The 13,415-nt window shown below is 42.4% G+C and overlaps 1 protein-coding gene across 1 annotated transcript in view; it reads right to left on the reverse strand.

Moving 5' to 3' along the window:
- The window catches only part of LOC138611130 (voltage-gated inwardly rectifying potassium channel KCNH6-like), a 141,878-nt gene that overhangs the window by 19,294 nt on the left and 109,169 nt on the right, over positions 1 to 13,415 (reverse strand). Inside the window, exons 10-17 of the mRNA XM_069684082.1 lie at positions 10,756 to 10,893; positions 10,413 to 10,567; positions 6,128 to 6,369; positions 4,297 to 4,496; positions 3,883 to 3,970; positions 3,569 to 3,733; positions 3,343 to 3,464; positions 3,113 to 3,184 (exon numbers count right to left, since the gene is read on the reverse strand). Of these exons, the coding sequence (XP_069540183.1) occupies positions 3,113 to 3,184; positions 3,343 to 3,464; positions 3,569 to 3,733; positions 3,883 to 3,970; positions 4,297 to 4,496; positions 6,128 to 6,369; positions 10,413 to 10,567; positions 10,756 to 10,893 (1,182 nt within the window). The remainder of the gene's footprint in view (positions 1 to 3,112; positions 3,185 to 3,342; positions 3,465 to 3,568; positions 3,734 to 3,882; positions 3,971 to 4,296; positions 4,497 to 6,127; positions 6,370 to 10,412; positions 10,568 to 10,755; positions 10,894 to 13,415) is intronic.

Below are 13,415 nucleotides of genomic sequence, written 5' to 3' on the forward strand. Positions count from 1 at the left end.
CAAAAGTTTCCCCTTGCTCCAATTGGTAAAAACGAAGTTAATTTGCGCTATGATTAAACACATATCCCCAGACGCCTCCTGCCTCTAAAGGCCATTCCTCCTGCAACATGTAAATGGGAAGCGACTGGATCCGGCACAAATACATTGTCAGTTTCTTGGGTGTTGCCCCCTGGTGTTGTTTCTTGAAAGCTCGTCACGGACGTCTCGCTGAGCACCCGGCAATCGGCGGGTCTCTTGCTCATGTTTAGCACTAGAACCGCCATGGACAACGTCATTCGGCGTTGTGGTAGAAAAAATGTAAATGATTCTGTCATTATGTGTGACACATTTCCTTCCTGCCCTGACTTCTCCTAAATACCTGTCCTGCGCATGCCTGCATCGTCACAATGATGTCATTACATTTAGAAAAACAGATAGATGCCTTTTGTTGTTGTTTTTCACCCTCAACGACCCCCCCAGCCGCTGGGTGACGTTGTTGAGCGTTGGTATTTTCCTCTGCAGGAGGTGAATAGACGCTTGCGTAATGGCCTGATAAGCGCACCGAGACAATGGCTCGGACATCAGAACTAATTATGCACACAAGCACTTATAATCACTCATCTGGATTTAGCACAATACAAGTGAATAATTGTAGGCAGTGTTATTATTTAGGAAAGGTTAAAAATGCTTTATAGATTCACATCAGGTGACATGGAGATTATTGTGTGAAAATGGAAAGCTGACACTGCAGACAAAGTGACGTGACGCGTCTGATTCTGAGCCAGAACTGGAGCTAGAACCGGAGCCCGAGTGTGACCCGGTCCTGCCTTCTGAGACACCCGGAGCTCCTCACTGCAAAAGTTCCCGAACTGAGCCGACGGAACAAACACTAAGACGTACAGATCCTATTTCTCTTTTGAAGAGAACAGGAAACAGAGGGCGCAAGATGGCACCGTGCCAACAGAGCGCACAGCTCGCACAGTGTAGGTAGGCAGTAAAAGCTATAAATGGTAAATAAGCGTGGCAAGCAATCCCAAAGTATTTATTGTCATCGGTTTAGATATTATTGCCTCTGCACCTCACAGAGAGAGAGAAAGTGAGCGTGTGGGAGACAAAGTGAGAGAGAGAGAGAGAGAGAGAGAGAGAGACAGAGAGAGTGAGCGAGAGAGAGAGAGACAGAGAGAGTAAGCGTATGTGAGACAGAGCGAGAGAGAGAGAAAGAGAGAGTGAGCGTGTGAGACAGAGCGAGAGAGAGAGACAGAGAGAGTGAGCGTGTGAGACAGAGCGAGAGAGAGAGACAGAGAGAGTGAGTGAGTGTGTGTGTGAGAGAGAGAGAGAGACAGAGAGAGAGAGACAGAGAGACAGAGAGAGTGATTGTGTGAGATATAGAGACAGAGAGACAGAGAGAGTGAGTGTGTGAGCGTGAGAGAGAGCGCATGGGGGACAGTGGACTTTACCAATTACACAACTTTTATAGTCTGACAGTCTTTTATTTATCCAAACACAAATGCTGAAATTGATGATGAGGGATAGAAAGACTTGAGTTCTGTGCGTACAAAAGACTGCAAGTAAAAATAACACATTTAACAGTGCTCACAGCATCCCAGGTGCAACCTGTTATTAGAGCATCTATCTGGCTTTGTCGCATGGTGTCATTGCATGCACCTATAGAGATATAAAGTGATGACGTCATCTACCCATTAACAAGAACAAGGATACAGACGCTACTGAGCTTCAAAGTTGGCCAAAGTAATACAGAAAAAGTGCTTGGGGGTACCTAGTGTTAGGTTTGTTGTTTTGCTTTCAGTCATGTCTCAAGCTCAAATGTTCTCCTTTTTATTTTCACCGCTATAACCCTTCTCCTCTCTCATCGGCTCAGGCTTACTCCACTCTCATCGGCTCGGGCTAACTCCTCTCTCATCGGCTCGGGCTAACTCCACTCTCATTGGCTCAGGCTAACTCCTCTCTCATCGGCTCGGGCTCGGGCTCGGGCTCGGGCTCACTCCTCTCTCATCGGCTAAGGCTAACTCCACTCTCATCGGCTCAGGCTCGGGCTCACTCCACTCTCATCGGCTCAGGCTAACTCCAGTCTCATTGGCTCGGGCTAACTCCACTCTCATCGGCCCGGGCTAACGGGATCAATAAAGTTGAGTCTAACTCCAGTCTCATTGGCTCGGTTGAGGTTAGGGTTAGGCTAGGATTTTTTCCCCCTAATATGTTAATGCATGGTTGAGAATAGAAATAGGGGTCTATTAACACAATACATGATCATTGTTTGATTTATTTTTACTTTGTTATATGATCTCTAGGGGTTAGATGAACAGATCATTGCCACGATCAAATCGTATGCTAAATACAAATCCAGCATGCTGTTAAAATAAAACCAAACAAAGTGATGATTGCTCTGATGGCCTCTGTGTTTTAGAACTGTGTACAGAGCAGGTTAGGTTTTTACCTCTGCGTTGAGTCACTTTGTTAAGACAAGCTTACTGGCTTGTTTCACAATGATGTATCAGAATGATAAACTGGCCTGAGCCACCTCTACTTTCTGAGGAGGCTGAGGTCCTTTAACATCTGCAGGACGATGCTGAGGATGTTCTATGAGTCTGTTGTGGCTAGTGCTATTCTGTTTGCTAGTGTGTACTGGGGCAGCAGGCTGAGGGTTGCTCACGCCAACAGACTGAACAAACTGAACAAGGCCGGTGACACTGTGGGGGTGGAGCTGGACTCTCTGACTTTTCTTTTTCATCAAACTTTATTCTGGCAGTTATATTTAAATCAGATCCACTTCTCAGCATTGAATCTTCATCTCTGATTTGTTGTGTAGAATGCACTTATTTGACATTTTTCTGACTTCTATTTTATTAGTATATATTAGTATATATAACTATTTTTAATTTTTATTCCATATATTTCTCGATGCTTTCTCTGTGTCAGAGCAACTGAAACGGCTGAATTTCCCCCAGGGGATTGGTAAAGTATTACTGATTCTGATTCTGTGAGTATCTGTAGTTAACTTCACATTGTATTGAGCCTCCAGTTGAAAAATATACATTTCATACAACAACATATACAATAACCTTACATTAAATCTATTATCGTAAATTTTGAGGCTGTCAAATGCGCTACATACCTCTCTGAGGTTAAAGGTGATCTCCAAGTTTGACCAGAAATATTTACAAAACTCAGGATACATGTCCAGAACCTGCACACACAGAGAAAACCAGCTTCAGTACAAGGTCAAAAAATATCAACAGTTTGTGAAAGGTAACATGTACTGTTTATGTGCTGTGTTTATCACGCTGACCACGTGAGACCTTCAACTTGATCAGCCTTTCACTGACTTTGTATAACATGTGATACCTCCATCATCTCATCTCTGCAGATTTTGTGCAGGTCACAGTAGGTCAGAGCTCGGACATCAGCGCTGGACTTTCCTGGCAGAGCGGACAGGTTGATGGGCTCCCCGAAGATATCGTTCTTCCCTGTAGGAGGAACATCTGAATTCATCATATGATCAAAGAATTGGATATATTTATGAGAACCTGATGACAGACATACTGTACCTGCGTGTCATGTGATCACCTACCCAGTATGGCCACCACCACGTCTCCTCTGAGGATCTCGATGGAGCCTCTGGAGATGAAGTACAAAGCTGATATCAGGTCTCCAGCGTGGACCAGTGTGTCACCAGGGGGGGCGTGGGTGGTCTTAAACCGCATGGCCAGAGCCCTCAGACAGCCCTTCGTGGATCCTGGACAACATCAAAAACACATTACAAGAGCCATGTTTCCTCAGCTTATCTTCAACAAGCTTTCTACGAGCTCATACAGTATGAATATTTCACAAATAGTTACCTTTAAATAACATTACATTAGTATGTATGATGTTACATGTCATTACCTTTGAAAGCCTTACAGTTCTGCAGCAGTGACCTGTTGAGGTGGAGACAAATGTCTGCCTGCAGACACTCTGGGAAACCTTTCAGTACCTGGAGGAGAAGCAGGGCACAGGTAGATAGATACCTACAAATATCCCCAAGACATCTGCTGGTGTGACTTCTTTTTGACTGAAGGCCTGTGTAAATTGTGATGATCACATGATCCCTTAATAAAGTTTTCTTATACATTTACAGAGAAGGAGAGAATTAGAATAAAGTGTCAGAATTACTTTAAGATATACACAGCAGAATTTTAGATGTTAGAGCAAACAAGCACAAGTACCATGACATATATGGAGAAAACAACTAATTACAATAAAAAAAGCTAGAACATAAAAACAGTGTCTCAGTGTTCGATGAGAGTCTCTCGTACTCACGGCGTTCATGTCGATCCCGTTAGTATAGGACCAGGCGTGTTGGAAGTACTCCTCGAGGCGCTGTCTCAGAGGGTTGGGGATCTGGTGGAAGCGGATGAACTCGCGGACTCTCATCATCTGGGCGTGGTAGCGAGCCGTACCAGAGTACAGCCGCTGGATGATGGCTGACACATTACCAAAGATGCTGGCATACATCAGAGCTGGAGGACGGACGCAAACAGAGACACTTTGTATGAGTTACATTTTATGCAATGACCCTAATAGTTATCCACATTTACACCTGTGGATCAACAGTTAACTATCTGTAACAATATGATGATCATTTATTTCCTTGGTTCAAACCATCCATCCACTTTCTTCCAGGGCTAGAGGGTGGGAGGCAACATGCTGAGCAGGTGAGCCCAGGTGTCCCTCTCTCCAGCAACATGTTCCACATCCAGCGTTCCTGGAGTTTCCAGATTACGCCGGGGACACACTGGATGCCGAAGCACTGCGAAGCGCCGCGCAACGAAAATCGCGCGCGAGCCGGAGCACTTCCGTTCACACCAGACTCGCATTTCTCCGCGCTGGTCGACAAGCACCTCTGCTCCTCAGCTGTCGTTTACTCACATTTGGAGCTGTTTTTTAATCATGCTCTCTCTCTCTTGCTCTCTCTGTCTGTTTGCGTGTGTGTTTTGACTGGCCGCGGAGGTGCTCGCCGCGGCGCGTCTGGTGTGAACGACACAATCGGTTAACATGGGCGCCGAAAGGAAACGGGCTCCGCTCCGCGGCTATTCGCGGCGCTTCGGCGTCCGGCGTGTTCCCGCCGTTAGACATAAAGTGTAATCCAGCATGGTGTCCTAGGTCTGTCTTCTTTTCAGTTAAATGAAGGGAGAACCTCTAAATTCAGTGAGAGACTGCTCCTTCCAAAGTGCTTCAGTGAGAGACTGCTCCTTCCAAAGTGCAGGACTAACCGACTGAAGAACTCCTTTGTCCCTCATGCCATCAGGCTGTACAACTCCTCACTTAGGGGGAGGAGGTAACAGGGACAGACTCTCTCACAAGCGGTAGCCACTAATTCAGCTCACAAAGTTAATAGTAGTTAACTTCTTTTATTCAATAGTAATATTTATTTATTTCTCAAAGGGTCATATGTGCAATAAAAATCTGTCAATGTGCAATAATCTCTCACCACAGTGCAATAACCTAATACCACAGTGCAATAACCTAATTTAGTTTAATTGAACTATTACCCACTGTTTACTTGTACATTTTCTAAGAGTGTATATTTTATATATTTTGTTATCTAATTTTGTACTTTTTTATATATATATATATATATCGATAGATATATATATTTTGATCTTTATTTTTTACCCTCTGTGTGCTGATTCTTTCCTATTGTATTGTACTGTATAAGCTGCTGGAGACTGAATTTCCCAGAGGGAGTCATCCCAAAGGGATCAATAAAGTTGAGTCTAAGTCTAAGTCTAAGTCTAAAGGGAATTGCCCAGGAGGATCCTGATTAAATGCCCACACGAACTAAAGAGCTCTTTACAGTTTGAAGCAGCAGCAGCTCTTCTTCAAGCTCCAGATGTCTGAGCTCCTCACCCTCTCCCTCAGGCCGAGCCCAGACACCCTGCAAGAGGAAACGTCGGCTGCCGACAAGATGGAGATACTTAAACTCCTTCACTGAGGCAATAACGATCCATTGGTCATAAATGGGCCTTTTCCTTCACCAGATTGTCTGAGACTAAGCCATGTAAAGTCATAACAACTCTTTACAGAGGCAGTTCTTATTTCAAACTGCTGTTACTTGATCTTTGCTGATGTTGTTTAGAGGAGAACTCACCTCCGATGAGCATGACGCAGATGGAGAAGATCTTCTCAGAGTTGGTGTTTGGAGAGACGTTCCCAAAGCCGACGCTGGTCAGACTGCTGAAGGTGAAGTACAGAGCGGTGACGTATTTGTCTCTGATAGAAGGTCCTGACCCCATGATGGACTCATTGTACGGCTTCCCCAGCTGGTCGCCCAGAGTGGCCAACCAGCCAATCCCAGCGGAGGTGGTGCGCTCCACATTACCTATGGCAAACCTGCCAGAAGACAAACACCTAAAATACTCTTTCTATACATACTTTCCATAAACAGGGTACAGCATGTTCATGGATGGCTGTTCAGCTTTAAAGTTCAGAAAAAATCTACTCTTCTACTCTCTAACTTAACAAAGAGTCGGTCTAGACCTGCTCTTTCTGTAAAGTGTCTTGAGATAACCCTGGTTATGATTTGGCGCTATACAAATAAAATTTGATTGATTGATTGACTCTTCTCTAATTATGTCATTTATAAAACAAAAGGTGCAAAGGAAGGACTATCAAGCAGCAGCATAAACCCAGCGCTCCCAGGTGGTCTGACTTCCCCCCAAACAAAAACCTAGTATTTAAAAAAGTTGTTTAATGTAGCATGAAAGGGGGAAATAAGCAAAAGACTAGAGGAAAACTGCAGCAAAATGTTGAACCAAATGATAAATCGTGAGTGAAAGTGAAATGCAAGCGGTTTGTTCGGGTGTAAAAAAAAAAAAATTACTTAAACTATGGGACAACTTGAGAAGGAACTGGCTGACTTCAGAGGGGGAGTTAGCCAGAAGCTGTTATCGCTACTGATTTAAAGGAAATAACGGACAGAGTAGAGGAGACCGAACAGAGACTGGCCCATGTGGAGGAGTGGAGTGCGGAATCTAAAGAGATGCTTTCGTTCACTGTGGAACTTCAGGACAACATCCAAGTTAACGGACCTGGGGGCGTGCTCAGAAAGAAGAAATAACATATACATCCACGGAGTTGTCCAAGGGGCCAAGGGAGAAAATATTCAGGACTTCATTAAAAACTTTATCAAAATGGAGCTAGACCTTCCCGAAACCCCTCTCGCACTGCCACTCACTTGGAGTTAAACACCTGCAAGGTTCTAACCCAAGGTCGATGGTCATCTATTTCCTGGAATATAAAACTAAGGACCTGGTTCTGCACAGTGCGTGGAAAAAAGGAGAGACCCAGTACGACAGAAAAAGAGTTTTTTGGGCAAGACTATACGACCGAGATAGTTGTGAAAAGAAAGGCTTACGCCACCATCAGAAAGGCGTTAAAAGAAAAGGCGCTCCGTTTCCAAACTCTTCACCCAGCAAAGCTCTGTTTTTCGACACCGGTCCTGTCACCTACAACAGCGCACCAGAGGCCTCAGATGACTTGATGAAAAGGGGACTGCTCCCGGACACTTCTGGAGGCCACAACACCGCGGAAGGTGCACCCGTGGCGAGACAAAGGCGGTCTCCCTGGGAAACAATAGGTGCAACATTACACCGGCATCGGGAATCACGACTGAAAGGTATCGAGTACAAACCAAAGGGGTTTCGATGCAATGAAGACACTGCATGAGAGCCAACTAGTATAATGACTGTAAAAGTTTGAAAAGGTCTGGTAAGACTACAGCGTAACGCTTACACAAAACTGGTTTGCAATATATGCTATAATAAGAGGTTAAACGAATTTTCCTGTAATAATCTTTTTTTAAGTAGATCACACTGGGAACTGTTTTGCTTCTCTTTGTGCACTGCTCTGATTTGAACCAGTCAGAGATGTCGGTTTGCACTTGGAGGGCCCCTTTCGTTACTAAGGATCTCGCTCCTAACATAAAAGTTGAGTTGATACTTCAGAGATGGAAGTCATTAATGGTAAATGTGTGTGTTTATCTGTTATGGCTAGTTTTATTTTACAGACAGAAGGTTCTTTGTTCAGGTCATCTTGGTACGTATAGGTATCCAGGGCAACGCTTCTATTTTACCATTACAATGCTTCATGAAACATATAGAGTAGTCTCTCTTAATGTGATTGGGTTATACAGCCATATAAAAAGAAGTAAAGCAAATGCTAAAATGAAGAGAGAAAAACAAGATATCATTTTTTGGCAAGAAATGCATCTAACAAGAACTGAACATGAGAAGTTGAGGAAATTGGGGTTTAAAAATTCATATGACTCATCTTTTGAAAGGAGAAACTCAAGGGGTGTCGCAACATTAATTTCAAACAAAGTAAACTTTCAGAAAAGAGGAGCGTTATTTACTAATTACTTATTGATCATAAAGAAGTTACACTTCTGAATGTTTACAGACCACCAGGACATGACAAACAGTTATTCCAAAAGATTTTTCATTTGATATCTGTGGAAGCATCAGGTGTACTATTATGTGGAGGGGGCTGGGATATCAGTTTGAACCCCTCCCTTGACTCCTCAAATAGAGCAAAAAAGATTCAATCAGAGATTTATACTTCAAAAACTGCTTAAAGAAACAGGCATGATTGACATAAGGAGAGATTTACATCCATATGATTCTTTTCTTACCCTCACTATGTGTACTCGAGAATTGACTATTTTTTATGTTTAATGTAGACAGACACGAGATTATAAAATGTGATATAGGAGTAAGAAACATTTCTGACCATTCAGGGGTGTATTTGATGCTACACCTAAACAACAGGCCAAAAGAGACACTATGGAGACTTAACTGTAGCCTCTTAAATGACCCTAATTGTCAAAAATATTTTAAGAGAGAATTTAAGGATTGTATGACCTACAATGATAATGGAACTGTGTCTCCCAGCACTCTGTGGGACGATGCAAAGGCAGTCCTCAGAGGCAAACTTATAATGTGGTCATCGCAGAAGAAAAAGGAAATAGAGAAACAAATTAAGGGCCTGACTGAAGAATTAAAATCTTTGGAGAGCAAACATATGTAGGATAATGACAATGACATCTTAAGTCAGATCCTGGAAACAAAACAAGCTCTTAACACCCGAAAGATGCTAACATAAGGCTAACTGGGGACGACTGGTCAAACATATGTAAGACACAATCCAACACCTCAAGCTCAGGTCTATGGAGGGAATTTACCTGGAACAACAACTTAAGGTTTTTTATAACTCCAAGAATCATAAAGTCACAGAGCAACAAACCTGAACATAGCAGCTGGTCATTTCCATTTTTTTTGCCCTAACATTTCTTCCTACCGGAAAGATGTGGTGACTGCGATCAGATCAATAATCAGCTCAGAGCTTGATATGAGTTTTAGTGTAATATACTTGGGAAACGTACCAACTGGACTTAGAAAACAGGACAGATATCTATTGTATGGAACAACTGACCTTTTTTCTGAGACATGCCACTGTAGAAGGGGATAATATCGGAAGAACTGGAAACTGTTTATGAACCTTAAAATGATGTCTTTATTATTTATGTATTCTGTTTAAAAAGCCCTGTAGCCTATATTCTCTCATGGACACACTTTCATATAATGTCATTATTATATTTGCATTCTACATGATGACCCTGTCTTAGTTGTTTGGTTGTCTGCTTTGTGTGTATTTAAAAAAAAAAAGGTGTCACGGAAGTTGTTTGAAAACTTTACAACCCTTTTGTTCTTTCATACCACAGAGCAGAGCTATTCCATTATGGAATAGGCCCAGTTGTTTAGGTCAATATTTATTTAATGATTTTTAACAATATTACACCACCTTGGCTCGAAATGAACTAACATGGGGATTTTTTCTTTCTTTATTCAGGAGCTCTGTCTTACAGTTTGAAATCAAAGCAGGGCTTTGATTTTGTTTCCCCTAAAGTCCCTGACCTTGCAATCAAACAGTCCGCTTGTGCTTAGATTTACTCTGCTTATGCTCAAACTGTGTGCTTGCTCTCAGACATATTGTGGCAGTCTGAGTGCATGAAGAGGGGCTTAAGTAAGAGGACAGGATATCTGTGCAAGCAACAATATACAGTATGTCAGTATGCAGGTATTAGTACAAGCAGCAAATCAAGTGCAAGAAGGGGCTACTTGAGTGCGAGGGCAGGGACCACACTCTTAAACAATGAACAAATCAGAACCAACTATTCAAACTAACCACACTACAGCTCGGCTGAGAGTGGGGCTTTTATGAAAAGACTACTAATACATCTTTAATACTTTATCAATGTACATTCTATTTACATACAAAAACAATGATGAGATGGATGTCTGGTTTAGCTTGTTATGGCCCCATGTTGTTAATAAAGTTATGGTCTGAGTTACAAACACTGTTATAGAGTGATGTACCAGATGCAGGCCAGCCAGTGGGCGATGAGGGCGAAGGTGCACATGAGGAGGAAGAGGACGGCTGCTCCGTACTCTGAGTAACGGTCCAACTTCCTGGCCACACGAACCAGTCGCAATAACCGAGCCGTCTTCAGTAAGCCAATCAGAGTGGTGGTCTGTACAGAGGAACAGAGCAGCAGTAAGATCATGTGGCCGGATGAAATGATTAAAGAAATAAACAACCTCCACATGTTCCTCCTCTTTCTCTTTGCTCCATGTTCCCCTGCATCCTTTCCTCTCTACTCGCCCAAATCTCTGTCCCTCTCCCCACCCTCCTCTTCCTCTTTCCCTCCCTCCTCCCTACCTCTCCCTCTCCACCTCCCCTAACCACCTCCTCTCCTGAGCGGTAGATGAGGAGGTCAAAGGGAATGGCTGCCACCATGTCGATGAGGAACCAGCCTTTGAAGTAGTGGACTGCGATTCGAGAGGACTGGCTCACCACCTAAGGACACACAGCACAGACAGTGGGCATTTGTTATTATGTTTCATTAACATTATTTTAATTAATAACCCTAATTAATTTCCTAACGAACTAAAATGTGAATATAGACATGAATGCAATGAATTCCCCCTTTAAGTTACAGTTTGTTTGTATTTCAGTAACACTAAGGCTTTAATGACATCCACAGTATTAATATTCAAATTAATCCTACACATTACCATCTTTTTCTATGTACCCTTTATCCTCTGTTTCTATATACTCTTTACCCTCTGTTTCTGGGTACCCTTTGCCATCTGTTGTTAGGTCAGCAAACGATGTGGGCTTCATAGATAACTGGCAGACATTCTGGGGAAAGCCTGGTCTGATCGGAAGAGACGGCATTCATCCCACTTTGGATGGTGCAGCTCTTTTGTCTCGTAATATGGCTAAGTTTGTTAGTCGTAAAACCTGACAAACCAGAGTTGAGACCAGGAGGCAGAGCTGTAGTCCTACACACTCCTCTGAGCTTCCCTGTGAGCAGTTTCCCAGCCACAATGTTAATGTTATAGAGACTGTGTCTGCCCCCCAACCCAGGCCTTTTATTACAGTTAATTCAAACTTAAATCAAAAAGGAGTAAATCAAAAAAATGTAATAAAAATTAAAACAACAACCGAAGTTATGCCAAAAAATATGAGAATTAAATGTGGTCTGTTGAATATCAGATCCCTGTCATCTAAAGCTCTATTAGTGAACGATCTGATATCAGATTATCATATTGATTTACTCTCTTTAACTGAGACTTGGCTGTGTCAGGAAGAATATGTCAGCTTAAATGAATCCACTCCTCCCAGTCATCGTAATACTCATATTCCTCGAGACACTGGTCGAGGTGGTGGAGTGGCAGCTATCTTCAGTTCTAGTCTTCTAATCAACCCTAGACCAAAACTTAGTTTCTGCTCTTTTGAAAGCCTTGTTCTGAGTTTTTCACACCCAGCTTGGAAAACTTTACAGCCTGTTTTATTTGTGATAGTATACCGCCCTCCTGGCGCATACTCTGATTTTCTAACTGAATTCTCAGGGTTTTGTCAGATTAAGTCCTGAGTTCAGATTAAATAATTATTGTAGGGGACTTCAATATTCATGTAGATGTTGATAATGATAGTCTTAGTATGGCATTTATGTCCCTTTTGGACTCTATTGGTTTCACTCAAAGTGTAAACCAGCCTACTCGCCTCTTTAACCACACCCTCGACCTTGTTGTAGCTTATGGCCTTGAAACCGAAAACTTAATTGTCTTCCCATAAAATCCTCTTTTATCAGATCACTATTTTGTAACATTCGATGTCCTATTAACCGACTACTCTCCAGTTAACAAAAATGTACTCACAAGATGTTTGTCTGATAGGGCTGTAGCTAAATTTAAGGAAACAATTCCAGCTGCATTTAATTCTTTACCACATCTGTTTACTACAGAAAGCTCTTATGCTAATGTTAGTCCCTCTCAGCTTGATCAGTTTGTTGATAGTACTGCAGGTTTGCTGAGAAGTACTCTAGACTCGATTGCCCCCTTAAAAAAGAAGATTATTAAACGACAGAGGCTAGCTCCATGGTATGACTCAGAAACTCGTAACTTCAAGCAAATGTTGCGTAAATTTGAAAGAATGTGGCAATCCACCAAAACAGAAGAGTCTCGTTTACTCTGGCAAAATAGTCTTAATAAATACAGGAAGGCCCTACGGCATGCTCGAGGTGTCTACTACTCCCCTCTCATAGAAAAACATAAAAACAATCCCAGGTACCTTTTCAGCACTGTAGCCAGGCTGACAGAGAGTCACAGCTCCATTGAGCCATATAATCCTATAGGCCTCAGCAGTGATGATTTTATGAGCTTCTTTAATGACAAAATCCTAAAGATTAGAGACAAAATTTGTAACCTCCTGCCGTTAACTGGTGCAGATGTATCTTTGGAAACTGCTCAAAAACCTGATGTTTACCTTGACTGTTTTTCTCCAATTGACCTTCCTGAGCTAAATTCTCTGATATCTTCATCTAAACCATCAACCTGTCTTTTAGACCTGATTCCAACCAAGCTGCTTAAGGAAGTCTTTCCCTCAATTAGCACTTCTTTACTAGATATGATCAATATGTCTTTATCGACTGGCTATGTACCCCAGTCTTTTAAACTAGCTGTAATTAAGCCACTACTTAATAAGCCTACCCTAGATTCAGGCACCTTAGTTAACTTTAGACCTATATCTAACCTTCCTTTTATCTCAAAGATCCTTGAGAAAGCAGTCGCTAATCAATTATGTGACTTTCTTCATAACAACAGTTTATTTGAGGACTTTCAGTCAGGATTTAGAGTCCACCATAGCACTGAGACAGCCCTTGTGTGAGTTTCAAATGATCTACTTACTGCTTCAGACAGAGGACTTCTCTCTTTACTCGTCCTGTTAGATCTCAGTGCCGCTTTCAACACGATAGACCATCACATCCCGTTACAGAGACTACAACATTTAATTGGCATTACAGGATGTGCATT

The sequence above is a fragment of the Semicossyphus pulcher genome, unplaced genomic scaffold (genome assembly GCF_022749685.1).
Source record: "Semicossyphus pulcher isolate SPU_LCO1_2020_fin unplaced genomic scaffold, fSemPul1.0.p SCAF_7, whole genome shotgun sequence".
NCBI classification, from domain to species: domain Eukaryota; kingdom Metazoa; phylum Chordata; class Actinopteri; order Labriformes; family Labridae; genus Semicossyphus; species Semicossyphus pulcher.